Source organism: Ctenopharyngodon idella, chromosome 12 (genome assembly GCF_019924925.1).
Source record: "Ctenopharyngodon idella isolate HZGC_01 chromosome 12, HZGC01, whole genome shotgun sequence".
NCBI lineage: Eukaryota > Metazoa > Chordata > Actinopteri > Cypriniformes > Xenocyprididae > Ctenopharyngodon > Ctenopharyngodon idella.
In genome coordinates, this window is record NC_067231.1 from 7,270,231 (window position 1) to 7,289,739 (window position 19,509).

The window sequence follows — 19,509 nt, forward strand, 5'->3', positions numbered from 1 at the left end:
CCTTTGGCTTGACTATGTTATCAAAAATCTAATAATGTGTTGCTAATGTTACACAAAACACGTTCCCATTCGCCATCTCAGAGTCGCACAGCTGCCTTCTAAAAATCAGCATCCCTAAAAATAATAATAGGAAAAGCCCCGCCCCACGTGTTGACGGGATTGGTTACATTTTCATGACTGTAAAAATTAGGGGCCGGTTTCAAACCATGTTTTTATGTCTAATCTTTTTTATTGGCTTTTTGTTAGTATAACATTAATTCTAACTTACACTGAAATGATCAGCAAACAACAAAATGTCCTTGCAATAAACACACTGAGCCCCAAACTCTTACCACCCCCACACAACAGAGGGGAAAAGGAAAAATAAATAAATAAACAAACACGGATGTACAAATTATACTCCCACAAATAACATTCGGTGATGTTCTGAAAGAGACATTCAGTGGTAAATAAGGATCCCAGGTGTTACTGAAGGTTTTAAGGGACCTCAGAGCATGAACCTTAATTCCTCTAATTTAATGTAGAAAAATATGTCTTGTATCCATCTATTGTGAGTAGGGGAAGTAGCACACCTCCATTTAAGGAGAATATTCCTTCTGGCTTATAGAGTAGTAAAAGCGACCACTTGAGTAACGGGGCTAGAGGAACCAGTGTATTGTTGGATACCAAAAAAAAGAGACGTTAATGGATTGAGGCTGAGTTCTGCATTAAGCACTTTCCATAGTGTGTCAAATACATTGGACAAAAAGGTTAACAATCAAGGGCATGACCAGAACATGATCTGCTGGTGCTTGTCTACACCAATTACAAGTATCATTCTTGTCTGGAAGAAAATTAGATAATTGGGCACTTGTCAGGTGAGCTCTATAAAGTACCTTGCATTAGCCGCTTTTCCACTGTCAGGCCAGTGCGAGCCAGGGCTAATAAAATGCTGATATCAGACTGTATCAGCTGTACAAATTGATGAAGAGTGTACTTGATTTAAGATATATGCCCATTGGTCATCTGAAATTAGAGTAAAAAGGTCTTGTTCCCTGGCCTCCTTCAAACGCTTTGACAAATCAGGAATCAAAGTATTTCAAACTGCGTTTTTGAGACTATCTTTAGTACACTGCGGTTTTAAGGAGAAAATGCTCAGCAATGGTGTTAACTGATGAATTGTTTACAAATGGTTTGGCTTAAAGCATATTTAAATCACCATGTAGACATATAAACAACGTTAAAAACTTTTCACCACAGGGGGCCTTTAAAAAGTATATTTAAAAAAAAATGGCAGAAAATATATTGCTGAAATCTAGTGTACTTAAAGATAGCACACTTTCATGACTGTTTCATAACACACTTGAGTATACTTTTAAGGTGCACTTTGTAACAATGTCAAATTAAGTTTTACCTTATGTTTTAATAATCTTTTTCATGCTTTAGAGAAGTACACTTGTTTTGATGTGTTGACTAACATACTAAAGCACATGTTAAGTACTTGATTATTTAACTGTAGTATGTTATTCAATAATATATTAAAAGTTAATATATTTAAAATGTACTAAATTGCATCTTGATCATTATAAATGTGTAATTATAAATATATTTAAATACATGACATGACAAATTTCAATAGAAATTACATTAAAGTACTTACAGTACAGTTTAACCATATTTCAAAGAAAACAGAATTATGAAATTAGATAAACTTAAGTGAATTAAAAAAACAAATCACTATACATTCACCTAGTTGCATTTAATATAAACATTCAGTGTGCACTTAAGTATTTAAAATATCTTATTTTCATAATAAGTATAAAAGTCAGATTGGTATAGGTGCAATATTAAAATTGTAGATGGAAGCTAACTATGATATTTAGTCAGAATACACATTAAATGTTAAACTATGACTTTGCTTGTACCACATCTGATTAACAGACCAGACTTACTGTCTTGCAATGAATGAAGCTATTGTTTCTATTCACTGAAAGTTCTGAACTGTAAATGGCAATTTGATGCATTAACAAATCCATTTTGGGAAACTGCAAAAAATCCAAAAGAAGCTGCATGCATAATACTATAATAGGTTATAGTAATAATCGGCATTTTTAAATGAAGAATAGATGTCATACCCAATATATTCACCCAATATATCAGATAATATTTGTCCATTTTCAGATTAGTGGCATTGGTCGATAACTCTGCACAATTTACAATTTGAAGTTTTCATTGTATCTGGTGTCAGTTCCAAAAACCACCAACTTTGTTCAAGCAAATTTCACATTTTAAGTTTTTCAAATGTTTGTTGTGAATTTTGATTAAGTATTGTGTAAAAGTTCTCAGCAGTTCAGCAGTTTTGTGCTGAAAAATTGTGCAAAACAAAATGAACTGTTTTAATTAAAAATATTATTTAACATCACTGAATCACTCTGAATACATTACTGTAGGTTATGCTAACAAAATTCATGATTATAGATCAGCCAGAAATAGCAATTTCATGATTTCTGTCATTAAATTATTTATATTTTGGCTTTAAATTGGCATTTTGCCACCCTGCTCTTTAAGTATCTGTATCACATCAGCCATTAATAACCTGTATGAGTTGACCACTACTTCAAACATGTCTCATATCTGCTCAAGACATGAGTATTATCACCTGTAATTGTTTGAGACCATAGTTCCCTAGCAGTTTATGCAGTGCATTACTGTGCGGTCAGAATAGGTTTCCTTTTCTGGAAATTAATAAACAGAAGCCACTGACAGAACGTTACATCAGCACTTTGTAGTACTAATGTTGACTGACACATACACTCTTATGACTGTACTGATAAGAACACCCCCACAGATCGGTTGTCTGTCATAATGCATAGATATTCATTATTGATGGCTAGCATTATGCTAATGGATCTCAGAGGGCAGGGATCAGGAGAAGAGTAGACTCAGAAGGAGAAAGGCTGAGTGGACGGGATTTCATCTGCAGGAAATGCACAGATTACCCATCATGGTCTCCTAAATAAAGCCCCAATAACTGGCCCCCAGAAGCCAGCAAATTACCCCCTTATCATTAGAGCCATTAGCAGTTCCAGCACACAGGGGAACCCATAATGTGCAACTCTATTTGTCCAGCACAAAGACACAATAACATTTCATCCACTTTGATGGATAGATCTAAGGATAACTATGGCATTAGCGTGTTATCTTTTTTGCCACTGTCTGGCCACTGCTTCTATGAATATCCTGCCAGTAGCATATACTGAAACACTTGGTATGGTATGGGATATTACAGTGTGCCTTAAAGAGGGTGTTGTGCTGTCTTACACACAAACACACACACACACATGGACAAAATAGCTTCCTGAATAATTTAGTGATAGCTAGACCTCTATCCTCTAATATATCTGAATAGGATGGATGATAGGAATACAATAGCATAAGCATGCAGCATTTAGAGATTTTTACTCTTCGCAATATTGACATCATAATTTCTTCTTTTAGCCAGTAGATTCTAGATATCGATGAGAATGTGGTCAAAATATGATGCATGACTTTCTTTCATCCTTTTTTGTAAAACTCTAATATCTAATATATGTATATATGTATATATATATATATATATATATATATATATATTGAAGTGCCCCTATTATGCTACTTTAAAGGCTCCTGATTCTGTTTTGGAGGTCTTCCACATTAAGTTTACATGCATCCAAGTTCGAAAAACACTTTCTCATTATATAAATTGCAGCATTAACTCTTTTCTTATAGTGTCTGAAACAGTTTGATAAAGGACCCGGTCTCTCTAAACCCCTCCTTTCAGAGAGTCTACTCTGCCTAGTCTGTTGTGATTTGTCTACTTCTTGCAATGTGTTTTGGAAATGAAACATCCATTAGCATATCTGAATTTCATCTTTGGAGCACTTGATACAGAGTGATACGAACAGTAATGATGGTGTCATTTTTACCGTATAAAATCCACGTCCTAATCCTTTGGAAGTGCAAGCAAAGTGTACTCGTCTTCTCGACATGTCGGCAACACAAACCAAACTCCTCCAGGCCTCAGGTACAACTACAGTGTTTGAGTGTCAAAGTAGATGTTGTTCACGGGCAGCCAATGAAGACCATTGACTAGCATTATGCAAATTTGTTACAAACCTACATAGATTTGTGCAAGAAGTAAGACTGGAATTATTGACGACTCGTTTCAGGCAGTTCAGAATTGGTTCTTTCTTTTGGGAGACAATAACTCCATTTATCATGCACTTTGATCTTTTAAACATTTGCAGACATTTTACATTCACAAACAGCTATATAAGTTAATATATAAAAGGTACTATTCGATGAGTATAACTCTTTTCTAAAGAAAATGTCATTCTATAGAATGGTGCCATTTGGTATTTTAGAAATCATATTTAGAATCAGATTTTTCTATCACAGCCCCAATCTGGTAGACCCATAACAATGGAGGTCCACCAGTATTCAGATTACTGGTCAACAAATATGTTTTTTTCAGGGGAGATTATTTAACTATTACCTCAATGCTAAATTTGTGGTTGCATTATTGCAAAGTATCAGTGGTTATTCATTGTTACTAACCCTAAGCCAAACCCTAAAGCTATTTTACTATTTTAACCCAGCACAGTAGTTTAAAAATTTATATAATTATAATTTGAATAGATTACTTTGTAAATTCTGGAGTAACACTTTAATTCGATAGTCCACTTCAGACATTATTCTAAGTAACTTTGCAACTACATGTCAACTAGCAGTCATTAGAGTAGTAGTAGACTGTCTGCTTAATATCTGCTAACACTTTATTTTCATGCTTCCCAACAGACAATCTACTGACTATAAGTAACTTTGCAATTGACCCTTCGCCGGGGGTTTGATTGACAGGCAATCTAACCAATCATAACGCCAAATCCGCAATTTTGTCCGACAAACCACTCAGGGGAGTTAGTAGATTAACCTCGGTGGACTTCTTTCACATCTTTCTGCGGTTGAAACAACATTCCTTATGATGTTCATTCATGTTTGATGCTATAAATGAAGATTTGATGCTATAAATGAACTAGGAGGAGATGATCGGTTCACAAGCTGCTTGAACTGAGGCACTACAGCGACACATTAAAGAGCCACAAAGCGGTATTTATTGTTTAAATTTATTTAAAATGACAAAATTTGAAATATGAGACTTTGTTTTATATCAAATAACCTGCTCTGTCTTGTCTGTAGACGCCCATGTGAGAATAAGTAACGCAAAAGTAATGTAACGCATTCCATAAAAAGTAACTAAGTAACCCAATTGGTAAACTTTTTTAGCAATATTGCGCAGTATTGTAATGCATTACTTTTAAAAGTAACTTTCCCCAACACTGCTGACATGTAGCGCAAAGTTCCTTATAGTTAATAGAATGTCTTAAGTGGACTATCGAAATAAAGTGTAACTAAGTGGCAAGTGTCAATCAATCAATCACACATTATATTTGGGGGGAAAAAGTATCTTTTTTAACCATGTTACATTCGATACATTTTGTGGTTGAAGGTCAGGGGCATAAATAATAATGGGTTAAGCTAGTAAACTGCTCATTGAACTGAATAATGTGATTTTTATCCCATAAAATAAGTTGAAATATTGACCTTTGCATAGGTAATATAAGTGTATACAAAAAATTAAGAAACATATTGAACCATGAGGTCAAGAAATGAGGTCAAGAAAAAAAATTGGTGGAACTATTATCTATGGTTTTACTTTTTGTTAACTATAAAAACCCTGAAATGCACAACTAAACTTTGTATGAGAGAGATTGTCTCATTTCTTCTTTTGTCTTCAGGTGAGACGTTCTCTGAGAACTTCAGCCACACGGAGAAGTGCCAGCCGTGCACACCATGTTCCAAACTCATGCGCATGCTGACGCCCTGCACTGATGCCAACGATGCAGTGTGTGTCTGCGACTATGGGTATTTCTTCAGCACAGTGACAGGGCGCTGCGAGGCCTGCACAGTGTGTCCTCTGGGCCAGGGTGTGCTGATGCGCTGTAATTATGACCGTGACACAGTGTGTGAGGAGTGCCTGGATGAAACGTTTTCAGATCAGGAAACCTCTTTCGACCCCTGCCTGCCCTGCACACAGTGCGAACTGCCCGAGATGGAGTTGAAAAGCTGCACTTCTGTCAGTGATGCTATCTGCCAAGGTAAGAGAATGGAGAATCAAAATCAACTAAAAACTGTAAATAGATGGGTTACCATGACACAATGTGACAGATAGTTTTCTGTTACTCACCCTCTTGCTTGTTTTTAAAATCACTGGCCAAAAAATTACCCCATGTATGTGTTGGCCCGCAACGGCTCTGTTTCTCTGGAGATGACAGTTAAAGACAAGTTGATTATGATGACTAGATTTTTACATTTGCTCATGCAAAAGCGACCATTTGTTACTAGGATATTCGTTTTTAGCATTTTTTGTATTGCTGTGTGGTTGCTAAGGCTAGATGGTCAGTAATTTGATAGATAAATGAATGGATGAGATTTTCTCATGATCATCGCATCATTCACAGTTCACTGTTTGTGATTGCGTGTAGATGGGGTATGTCTACAAATAGACAAGAAGTATTATTTAAAACCAAGAAAGCCAAAAACACTTCAAAGTTTTGTGATTGCCCAGCTCACTGAACTCTCTCAATAACGTCAGATGCTCTTGTCGTAGCCAGAAGCCTAATATTTGTCATCTTATTGCTGAGTTGAACTTAGCTGTGAATAAAATTAAAACAGTATCTTGAGCAAAGGATCACATTCAAAGATCTGCAGTCAACATTACAGATTTTGTTCTGGGTCTGGCCACTAACACAGTTTCAGAAGTGGATCAGAGAAAGAAGCTTTACATGGCCCAAGTTATGTCATTACCAGAAACCATACTAAGTGCAGTAGGGTCCATAAATGGATTTTCAATGTACTTTCTTAATGTATTCTTAATATGGCATTACACATGCAATGTACAGTACTGTGCAAAAGTCTACGTCAGCACTGTGCAAAAGGTACGTCGGTATTTTCACCCCCCAAAAAAGGTTTTAAACCAGTTATTTATATCTTTTGCTGTAGTGTGTCAGTAGGAATTATCAGTTCACATTTCCAAACATTCATTTTGCCATTAATTTTAATAATCCAGTGAGATTTTTGAATACACAAGGAGTCTGACAACAGCCGGTGCTCCACACGAAGATCTGATCTCACAATCATCGAATCTGTCTGTGATTACATGAAGAAACAGATGAAACTGAGACAAACTAAATCCAGAAGAACTGTGGCCGTGTCTCCAATACACTTGAAGAAAATACTGACGTGTTTAAGACTTTTGCACAGTAGGGTATATGAGGTCATTTTGAGCATTTTGTGCAATGTGTGTGCATGGACATAATCTGTGATTCAGTAGAAAGGTGTCTTAAAACTGTTTTAAAGCAGCTAATAATTCAGACTGGCATGCATTGAAATTGCTTGTACCAAATGTACAAAAAAGAGCATATAATATACTCAACAGTTATGAAAATCGTTAGCTAAGAATAAATACTAACATCAAGTGATAATGGGACAGCTAGTCCACATACAGGCTGAGTTGTTTTACAAATGGAGTACAAGTGATATTAACTGATATTAACAAGTTTTTTTTTGATTATGTGCATTTACTATTATTTCTTTTTAAGTGCTTCCCTAATTGAGTTCTCAGTTATGTTTCATTGAATTATCAGCTTTATCAACTGTTTAGGTGTTTCTCCTAAAATTATTTATATCTTGGTATAATATAATATTTTTTTTCAATAGAACAAATTTGGGAATCAGAAGACTTAGGGAGAAGTCTTCATCTGCTCTCATTTTAATCGCTTTGCTGTCCAAGAAAAACAATGAAGAGAGCCTATCTTTTGTAATGTTTCATTCCTATAGATTATGGTATCTCCCTATGATATTCTCTTTTGTAAATATAAGTCTCATCCGCCACGCAAAAATAGCAAATCCGACCACTTAGGAAACTAATAGAACACTTCTCCTCAACAACTTTGAGGCATATCATTATCATTAGCATATCAGAACAAAATCATCCTTCTCATTCTGCTCTAAATCGTATTACTTTAATACGTACGGTGTGAGGTCTCTTAAAATCCATAAACCTAAGTATAACTTAAATATCCACAAACTTAAGTATGAACAATAGCAATATAACAAAAGCTGCCCTTAACTTATACCACCACTTACTCTAGTATGGAAAACTTGGAAAAGTTTTGGAAAAGTGGTCTTTATTTTTCTGGATTTTCTTTGACACGTAAGTGTTTGAACAAAGATTATTAATGCCATTGCCAATAGCTAATCGGAAAACATTACATACTGACAGTGTGGTTTGGATCAGTTTATACGGATCTGCTGAGACGTGTGTAACTATGCGTGTCTGCCAATGTTGTTGTCTGCCAATGATCAACATGAGATTTTCTCTGACCCCGTCTGACCTCTTTCCGAGGTCTTAACATGAAGGTGAGAGGTCATAGGTCACGGGTGGCTACTGATTTCAGTTCGTCCTGGGTTCTATAAACATGGAAATAGACAGCAAATAAAACATGGTGTTCGTTGTCCACTACAATGAAATCAGGCGTCTGTTTCAAACGTATCAAATGTATGTATCAGGAACATTAGAAATTACTAGACTATAGATGCTGCAGAAATATAAAAAATGGTCTGAGGGTTTTCACACCTGAGTCCTTTTTAAAAGAACCAAAATCAAATCTCTTTAAGTGGACCAAAATGCGAACCAAGTGAAAAAGGACCCAGATCTCTTTATGTTCACACTGAAAGAGGACTCAGATCCATTTTGGCCCAAAGGGGTTCAGATCTCTTTGTGTTACTGTTGCTTTTTGGACTTAGTCCACTTCATTGCATTGTGGGTGCAGCAATAATACTGTAAGCAGGATGACTTAAACCCTCCACCAACCCTCTTGACAACATTCACTTCCATTATAAGTGCCTCACTGTAACCCAGATTTTTTTTGAAGAATATAATTATTATTATTACTATTATTATTATTACACCCTGAACAAAAACTGGAAAATGTACTGGTAATTTTAAATTTTAAATCTCTTACATTCTTCTTCTTATTATTTTTCACTATTTTACATGTTACTTTGAATTGATGTAATATTGTTTTGCAGTTTTTCCAATTTAAAATAGTACTGTCAGTGACTACATCCATTGAAAATTATTTAAGAAGTGCAGATCCAGTAAAATAACATACTTCTTTAAATGTACTGGTGAAATCAGGTATTATGAGGACTACCAAATATTAGCCCCAATACATTATTGCACATATATTTTATTCATTATTATATACAATAGTTATTATTATTAGGGATGCACCGATACCATTTTTTAAGGACCGAGTACGAGTACCGATACTTTTTTTCTAGTACTCGCCGATACCGATGCCTATACATTTCTCTCTCTTTCTCTTTTTTTGATGTTGCAGTTTTCCAAGCACAACACATGCAGTGAAACTAATGAATGTAGGACAGCTTCTTTATTATTACTCTAATGAAAAAAGTAATAATTTTTATGTGCTTTTCACAAACTTAAAGAACAAAAATTTCACAGTGTCCAATAACCTTCAAAGGGCATAATTACCAATATATATAATTGTTGTTATATAAAAAGAAATTTACAAACAAATTACAAGCAATACAACAAATACTATAGAGATACAAATTAAATAAACTTGTTTTTTTTAGATACAGTAGGTTTATTTACCATGTATACATTTATTTAACATATTTTGTTGTTTTATTAACGTTAATGACAAATATAGGCTACGGCCCCTTTAAGACCGAATCCATGGACACTGACACATATCCTGTTTTCACCCAAATGTTTACGTCCACTTAAGCCATAACCGACTGTATTTACGTGAGATACTCCACACGATGGACATTTAGACAACTATGTGTGCATTTGACCATTCAGGCGCGAAGGAGAACTGATTGCGCGCTGTCTGAGTGAACTGGGATCGCACTTCTGGTCTGTGTCATTCAGCGCGATTCCGCCTATCCCTCCTTCACTAATCGATAACGAATTGTGATTGAAAGCATGCAGTTCGCAATGTGTGTGTTGTCATATAATTTTGAAGTATTTCCACACCTGTGAGGCTGACATTGTTTCTGCTGCTGCCGCCGGTGTCTCTGTGCACGGAAAATTCTGTCAGTTACGTCACGCGAGGTATCGGTCTTTGGTATCGGGGGTATTTTACGAGTACAAGTACATGAGCTTGGTATCGGTATCGGTGCATCCCTAATTATTATCATTAATATTTATTATCAATAGTTAGTATATTATCATTAAACTGCTATAAACTTTTGTCTCGCTCGCTTAACACGAAAATATAAACAAGACGTTAGATTGTTCAAACAGCTGCATCCATTTGGAAGTGGTTGGAAAGACAAGTGAACGCCATGAATGAATAATTTGGTGAGATCTTTCAACAGAAGTAGCCGTGATAAACAGATTTGTATGGAGGCATCCAATGACCAAACTAAATGGGAATTTGCAAATGGGAAAATCAAGCGAGTGATTTGTGTCCGCAATGCACATTTTAGCGAACCATACAGTTTGCTGAAAGCGAACCGTACTCAGACCACCTTCCAAGATGATCTTGATTTGCTTCGCATATGGCCCAAAAAGCCAGCAAACCGTGCTCAGACCCCTGAAGAGGACCAAGTGTGAAAGCTATAGATCTTCAGATATAATGAGAGCTCTAATGGGAGATTAGTCATGTGTAAGAACAGGCACCGTGAAAGTGGCGTGAAATTTCATTAAAAAGCATGAAGTTGTGTTGGTGTGTGGTGTGTGTCAGAGAGCCCCATAAATTGGGTGAATCTTAAAGAATAGGTCACATTTCACCCCAAAATCAAAAGAATTAAAAAAAGAGTTTTTGGCAAAGAAAACAGAGCCTTTTGTTGTGCAATTACAGTTTTTTTTTTTTTGCAGATCAACAGTTTTTATTACCATAATTCATCAGGAAGTTTTGCTTTGAAGGTTTTGTTGTCATTGATGATTCTCATTAAATCTCATTCCTGTAATACAGTTTGAATCCATACAAATGCAATACCACAAATATTATTGTGCTGTATGAATAATACAACATAAACAGGATAGTTTTTTTTCACATTACAGTAATGACATTTAAATCATTATGGTAATAAGAATGGAAATGGGATTAATAATGTTACAACTTTAGAACTAAAGAAATAAGTACAAATTGATTGAACAAGCATCATAACTAAAAATGCTACAGTAATTTCTTTTGCCATCATTTAACGCTCACATAAAGCTTTAAAAACACTAACACTGTTGAAGGTGATTCTCATTAGATTCTTATTACTTTAATAGAGTTATTTTGAATCAGTAAAAGGCAATACCACAAATACTGTCATGATGTATACATAATACAACATAAATAGTATGATTATTTGTTTTACAGTACAGTAATGACAATATTTGCATTATGGTGTTGGAAATGGGATTACTTGTCTTGAGAAATAATGTCAACTTTAGAATTGAAATCTAAGGTCAAAAAAGCAAATGAAAAATTAATAATTTTAAATATTTTTTGCATAAATTTATTTGTAGAATTTAGAGATATTATGAAACTTTTTCTAGTGATTCATATTTGTAAGTGGCCGTGAGACACTGGAGGGCTCTTAACACTGTGTGTGTGTGTGTGTGTGTGTGTGTGTGCAAGCATACAGAGGAGCTTTATTGGTCAATATCCCTCCCATCCAAACCTAAAGATTTATCATCACCCATATTGACTCTTTAACTTTGACCTCTCTTTCTGCCTACAATGTATGCCTTGAAACAGAGACGTCTGTCTGTACTGACAGAAATAATCAATCTCTTTCTCTGTTTACCCCGCCCTCGTCATCCTATGACAATGAAGTGTGTCCATTCATGACAACTGCTCATCTCCAGCTGTCTGCACTTGTCTGGCATGTGCCCTTATGACATTAGTGGACAGAGCGATGGGCTGTTTTCTGGGGTAACGCAGTGCTTTGCCCTGATGTGAGGGTCCAGGGGTGACTGTCTGGCGTGTGCCTGTGCATTTGTCACCCCATATGAAGCAAGTTTTCTGACTTATAAATTTCTGAAGCTTTTGGGTCAGTGATTCTGTTCTGCTCTCCCTCTGGGATATAGCTGGGATTGTGGCTGGAATTACATCGCTGAAATTCCAAGATGCCCAATGTGGAATTTCAGCTTCTTACAAAGTTTTTTTTGCGCCAAAGTTTCCAAAAGAATCCTTTCAGTTGAGAACAATTTACATCTATTCTTTTATCTAACAATCTTCCCCTTTACAACCCTAATGTCAAGGTTCACCCACTATATTGTGTGTCAAGAGTGCATCCGGATGACATCACTGACATTCAAGCATAGAAGTTCATTGGCTGGTGAAGTTAATGAGGTGTGGCGGACTGGTGGTTATAGGCCATGTTAAAGGGTTAGTTCACCCAAAAATGAAAATTCTGTCATTAATTACTCATGTCGTTCCAAACCCATACTTTCATTCATGTTTGGAACACAAATGAAGATCTTTTTGATGAAATCTGAGAGCTTTCTGTTCCTCCATAGACAGCTACGCAACTGACATTTTAACGCATCAAAAAGTTCATAAAGAGATCGTAAAACTAATCCATATGAATTGAGAGGTTTAGTCCAAATTTTCTGAAGAGACTCGATCAATTTATATGATGAACAGATTGAATTTAGACTTATATTCACATATAAACATTCATCAACTTGCGTATCAGTTGTGGTAAATGGAAGCTCAAGCATGTTTCTTGATGTGCGAGAACCACTGAGGTTCATTCTTGTGTGTTACGCAGCATTTTTGACCTTCTGGAAGAACCAGTGAGGTTTATTCATGTGTGTTACGCAGCACGTTTGAGATTCTGGAAGAGGTTTGTTCTTGCGCGTCAAGCAGTTTCGGTTGAGCTTCTGTTTATTTTTGCTGATCAATGTTTATATGTGAATAAAAGCCTAAATTAAATCTGTTCATCATATAAAGCGATCGTGTCTCTTTCGAAAATTTGGATTAAACCACTCAATTCATATGGATTAGTTTTATGATCTCTTTATGAACTTTTTGAAGCATCAAAGTTGTAGTTGTGAAAAAAAGAAAGAAAATTGGTAGTTGCGTAGCTGTCTATGGAGGGACAGAAGTCTTTCAGATTTCATCAATAAGATCTTCATTTGTGTTCCGAAGATGAACGAAAGTCTTATGGGTTTGGAACGACATGAGGGTGATTAAATGATGACAGAATTTTTATTTTTGGGTGAACTATCACTTTAATGGTTACACTTTATTTTAAGTAACATTGTTACAGTGTAATTACACAAATGTGCATCCCTAACAAATGCTATCCTCTACTTTAAAATGTATATAGTTACTTCATGTAACGTGTAACTACATCACCTTAAAATAAAGGTTTACACTTTATTTTAAGGTGTCAGTATTAAAGTGTAATTATACATGTAAGTACTGAGTAATAGTATTTAACTACATGTACTTAGTATAGGGTTAGGTGTAGGATTAGGGTTTGGTTTAGGGTTAGTTGCATGTAATTATGCATAATTTATAGTTATTACTACAGTAACTACATGTAACACAAGGACACTGTAAAATAAAGTGTCACCATGTTAACATTAGGGCTCGGAAGCATTCAGGCAGAATGCAGATCTTGCAACTCAGGCCAGGTTCCTATAACAAATACAAAATTAAGATAATGTTAGTGGTGCCTATGTTCACATTGCTAATGTACATATTTGTTTCAAAAGAGATTTCATAATACATTTATTTGTCTAAATATAAATAGCCTAAATACCACTAAGTAATCTGTCACAGAAAGAGGAAATATTCTTGAATTATAACTGACAGGAAACCCTAAAGATCATGAGTGGCAGTGAACAGCATTTATGCATTAGCACTTAATTAAATCAGGTAGTAGGAAATACTGATTGAAGATCAGATTTCCTCGCCAGTGAGCTCTGACTCTGAGCAGTGGATGACATTGTTAAACTTACCCTAGACCAGGTTAACTTGCTGATTAGAGGAACAAAATTTGACTCTGTTGACATGATACCAATTATACGATTTTGTGGCTTGCTAATGCAACAATAGCGAAAAAAGGATTTGAAAGAGGAAGAAAATGTTGGTAGCAAAAGATCTGAAAGAAAGAATGAAAACACAAGAGAACTGAAAACAAGAAAGCAGAAGAAAAGACAGATGTGTATCAGGAGACAGATTTAGTGGCGAGGGGGAGAAAGCATATGTACAGAAGCGTTTGTGGTCGATAATAGAGATGGAGTTTCTCAGCTGCACTCTCAGGTTACTCACACTGACCTTTTGTGAGCGGTATCACATTTTGCTGCAGAGAACACGAACGCACACAAACAACACGCTACATATTCTCTAGCATGACAAGGCAAGTAGCTGTGTGTATTCTGATAAACATAATGACACAATCGGATTTCGCTTACAGGAAATACTTTCTCCGTATCATCATCTTCTCATTATAGACCTTCTCAATCAAACAGTCGTGATTGTGAAAAATAATTGTCTGTCTGTGTGTGGGTTTTTTATGATTTTGCTGTCACAGGCATATATGATTATAGTAATGCACACATGCTGACTATGCCATAAAATGTGTTAGAATGGAGACTGTGTTTGTCCAGGCCTGTCCTCTTTTGTTGTTCATACTGTATGGGATGTTCTGTAACATTATATTGCAAGTTCAGTGTAAATGAAACACACAGTTAGTGCCATTATCCCAAACACAACTGTGTCTGCACTGGAAATGACCAACAACCCAATGCTAGGGTGTTCAGGGTGGTTACTAGGGCATTGCTATGTGGTTTTATTACTGACATAAAGGCCCCCTTACACCAAGAACGAAAACTGTATTGATAACTATGAACAAAGTTTTAAAAATCATTGAAACTCTAATAGCAAAGTCCACACCACAACTATAACAATAATGACACAGATCGGATTGAAAGGGGTGGTGTCAACAGGGAAAAAAAATTAAGCATGTAAACGCTTGAATCTGACTATTTTCTCAGTTGGATTCAAAAATACCTTGCTCATATTTTGCACATACAGTGCTATGATGAGCTTACATACGTTTAACATATGAACGTACGTATGTTTATACGCATCTCATGCCTTACGAACTGGTTAGTGGATGAAACTGAATATTTACTACATATTTGCTAAAAAGCTCTTCTGACATAAATCTCAGCATATGTCATTAAGGCAAAAAATGCATTATTGCAGTGATTTGAATATGGTGACTGTGTACTGGGCATGTGCTGAAGTTTTGTTTGGAATACATGTAATACACATGTAATAACTGAAGAGACACCCTTATATCAGTGGTTCTCTACCTTTTTTACTCCAAGGCTCCTCATTGTCCACAAAATTATTTGAAGGCCCCACAAATTTAAAAAAAATGAAAAAATAAAAATTCGGTTACACTTTATTTTAGGTGCCCTTGTTACAGTGTAATTATACAATTAAGTACTGAGTAATAGTAATTAACTACATGTACTTACTTACTATATAATTAGGATTAGGGTAAAGGTTTTGTTTAGGGTTAGTTGCATGTAACTATGCATAATTGACTGTTATTAATATAGTAACTACAGTGGGTACGGAAAGTATTCAGACCCCTTTAAATTTTTCACTCTTTGTTATATTGCAGCCATTTGCTAAAATCATTTCATTCATAAGTTCATTTTTTTTCCTCATTAATGTACACACAGCACCCCATATTGACAGAAAAACACAGAATTGTTGACATTTTTGCAGATTTATTAAAAAAGAAAAACTGAAATATCACATGGTCCTAAGTATTCAGACCCTTTGCTGTGACACTCATATATTTAACTCAGGTGCTGTCCATTTCTTCTGATCATCCTTGAGATGGTTCTACACCTTCATTTGAGTCCAGCTGTGTTTGATTATACTGATTGGACTTGATTAGGAAAGCCACACACCTGTCTATATAAGACCTTACAGCTCACAGTGCATGTCAGAGCAAATGAGAATCATGAGGTCAAAGGAACTGCCTGAAGAGCTCAGAGACAGAATTGTGGCAAGGCACAGATCTGGCCAAGGTTACAAAAATTTCTGCTGCACTTAAGGTTCCTAAGAGCACAGTGGCCTCCATAATCCTTAAATGGAAGACATTTGGGACGACCAGAACCCTTCCTAGAGCTGGCCGTCCGGCCAAACTGAGCTAGAGAAGAGCCTTGGTGAGAGAGGTAAGGAAGAACCCAAAGATCACTGTGGCTGAGCTCCAGAGATGCAGTTGGGAGATGGGAGAAAGTTGTAGAAAGTCAACCATCACTGCAGCCCTCCACCAGTCGGGGCTTTATGGCAGAGTGGCCCGACGGAAGCCTCTCCTCAGTGCAAGACACATGAAAGCCCGCATGGAGTTTGCTAAGATGGTGAGAAATAAGATTCTCTGGTCTGATGAGACCAAGATAGAACTTTTTGGCCTTAATTCTAAGCGGTATGTGTGGAGAAAACCAGGCACTGCTCATCACCTGTCCAATACAGTCTCAACAGTGAAGCATGGTGGTGGCAGCATCATGCTGTGGGGGTGTTTTTCAGCTGCAGGGACAGGACGACTGGTTGCAATCGAGGGAAAGATGAATGCGGCCAAGTACAGGGATATCCTGGACGAAAACCTTCTCCAGAGTGCTCAGGACCTCAGACTGGGCCGAAGGTTTACCTTCCAACAAGACAATGACCCTAAGCACACAGCTAAAATAACGAAGGAGTGGTTTCACAACAACTCCATGACTGTTCTTGAATGGCCCAGCCAGAGCCCTGACTTAAACCCAATTGAGCATCTCTGGAGAGACCTAAAAATGGCTGTCCACCAACGTTTACCATCCAGCCTGACAGAACTGGAGAGGATCTGCAAGGAGGAATGGCAGAGGATCCCCAAATCCAGGTGTGAAAAACTTCCCAAAAAGACTCATGGCTGTATTAGATCAAAAGGGTGGTTCTACTAAATACTGAGCAAAGGGTCTGAATACTTAGGACCATGTGATATTTCAGTTTTTCTTTTTTAATAAATCTGCAAAAATGTCAACAATTCTGTGTTTTTCTGTCAATATGGGGTGCTGTGTGTACATTAATGAGGAAAAAAATGAACTTAAATGATTTTAGCAAATGGCTGCAATATAACAAAGAGTGAAAAATTTAAGGGGGTCTGAATACTTTCCGTACCCACTGTACATGTAAAATGTGTAACAGGGACACTGTAAAATAAAGTGTTACCAAAATTTCTACCCAAAAAATATTTTAGAGCCTGGCATAACTATAAAAATGTATATTCACTATAAAAATGCCCATGGAGTTTTACCATTTTATTAAAGGGTTAGTTCACCCAAAAATGAAAATAATGTAATTTATTACTCACCCTCATGTCGTTCTACACCCCTAAGATCTTCGTTCATCTTCGGAACACAAATTAAGATGTTGATGAAATCCAATGGCTCAGTGAGGCCTCCATTTCTAGCAATGTCACTGAACCTCTCAAGATCCTTAAAGGTACTAAAAACATATTTAAAACAGTTCATGTGAGTACAGTGGTTATACCTTAATATTATAAAGCAACGAGAATACTTTTTGTGCAACAAAAAAACAAAATAACGACTTTTCAACAATATCTAGTGATGGCCGATTTCAAAACGCTGCTTCGGAGCTTTACGAATTGAATCAGTGGTTCAGAGCGCCAAAGTCATGTGATTTCAGCAGTTTAGCAGTTTGATACTTATCAGTTTGTCACTGATTTGAAACAAAAGATTCGTAAAACTCCGAAGCAATGTTTGAAATCGAGGTGAGTAATAAATTACATTATTGTCATTTTTGGGTGAACTAACCCTTTAATTTACATGACTTTTCCAGGTCTAGAAATCACACTTTCAAAATGAGGCTATCTCATATATCCAGGTTTTTCAAGACTCTGGGAACCCTGCTTGTTCAAAGGAAACAAACAGTTGTTGAGGGGGTGAATTAAAATAAGAAATATTGTTTTGTCTTATTTAATTTATCTTGAAACCCCTTGTTTCAAGTTTCCTGAGGGTCCCTAGTGGGCCCTGATGAGAACCAATGTCTTATATTAACTTTTTGAGATCAACAGTCGATAACTAGTCTTTCATGTCATTGGCAGACATGTGGTATGAGGTGCAAGCATTGCACATTCTTTTTTTCTGACGGTTACTAATGTTAGAACTATCGTCCTCTCAATATATGAAAAATGTCAGACAATTGAGGAATTATGTGGTTGTAGAGTGAAATGAAACTCCTGTTAAGTGCGTAGGAGGGCATGCAGGGAAAGCAAATAGCAAAAAACATTTTTAACCACATATCTGAGGATGAAAGCAGCGGGAATGTCCCAGATCCAAACAGTTTCAAATAAGTATTAAATCCATAAAGACGTAATTACAAAAGATTCTTGATATTTACAGTCCTTATCTGTTACTTTCAGTGGCGGGTACTGGAGATACTGAACCGTTATGTTTCATTGACTGACAGTTTTGTGTTTTAAGTCTTTTCAAGTTCATTTTGGTTCAGACTTGACATAAAGTGATGATTCACAGATCAAATGTTTGAATGGGTAAGTTGTTTACTCTGTAACTAGTCCATCTTTGTCCACCAGTTTGATCCATTCAGGTCGATTTGCGAACTGTTTACAATCATGAAACCCAGGCATTGTCAGGTAACAGCGACATCGAGGCACTGCTCCTTCTCATGTGACACTTCATATGTATGCCTCTGATCATCCGCTGATACTGTATTTGTGTGTATAAGAACAATATGTAAATGTGCTACATAGAAACAACAAAAGTATAATAAACTACTAAGAGGAGCAGGAAGCTGAGCATTAGAAAGGAAAAGACAGAACTGTGTAGATGAGTGAGTCACGTCTTTTTGAAGCTGAGGATAACCGCCCGACTAAAGGTCAACCATGCATGAGAAAGATGTGATGGAGAGATAATGGAAAAGAAAGAAAGCAATACGGAGAGGCAGAGGACTTACAGAGACATGGGTGTGTGTGTGTGGGTGGGTGGGAGGGGGGATTGTTTCTTGACAAAGAACATCTCTGTCCATGATGGTGTCTGGTGTCCCTTCTCCAGTGATTCAATATGTGTGAGTGAGTGTGCGCTTATGCAGGAGGAAAAAGGAAGCGGATATGAATTGAAAAATTGAATTTTGGGCCTGTTTACCTGCAAACACAATTCAAAGCCTGATATGATACTCAAATATTGTTTTCAAGATAACATACTAGTGGTGTCTGTTAAGGGTGACATCACTATTAATATTGGTCATACTTAAAGGGGTCATGAACTGCGTTTTTTATTGTTTTATAATGTTTCCTGTGGTGCACTTACAATATTAGTATGCTCTTTACATCAAAAATTGTCATAATTTA

At 36.3% G+C, this 19,509-nt stretch overlaps 1 protein-coding gene across 1 annotated transcript in view; it reads left to right on the forward strand.

The window, feature by feature from the left end:
* ngfrb (nerve growth factor receptor b) overlaps window positions 1–19,509 on the forward strand; it is a 42,362-nt gene that overhangs the window by 12,132 nt on the left and 10,721 nt on the right. Inside the window, exon 3 of the mRNA XM_051915386.1 lies at window positions 5,814–6,173. Coding sequence (XP_051771346.1) covers window positions 5,814–6,173 — 360 coding nt within the window. The remainder of the gene's footprint in view (window positions 1–5,813; window positions 6,174–19,509) is intronic.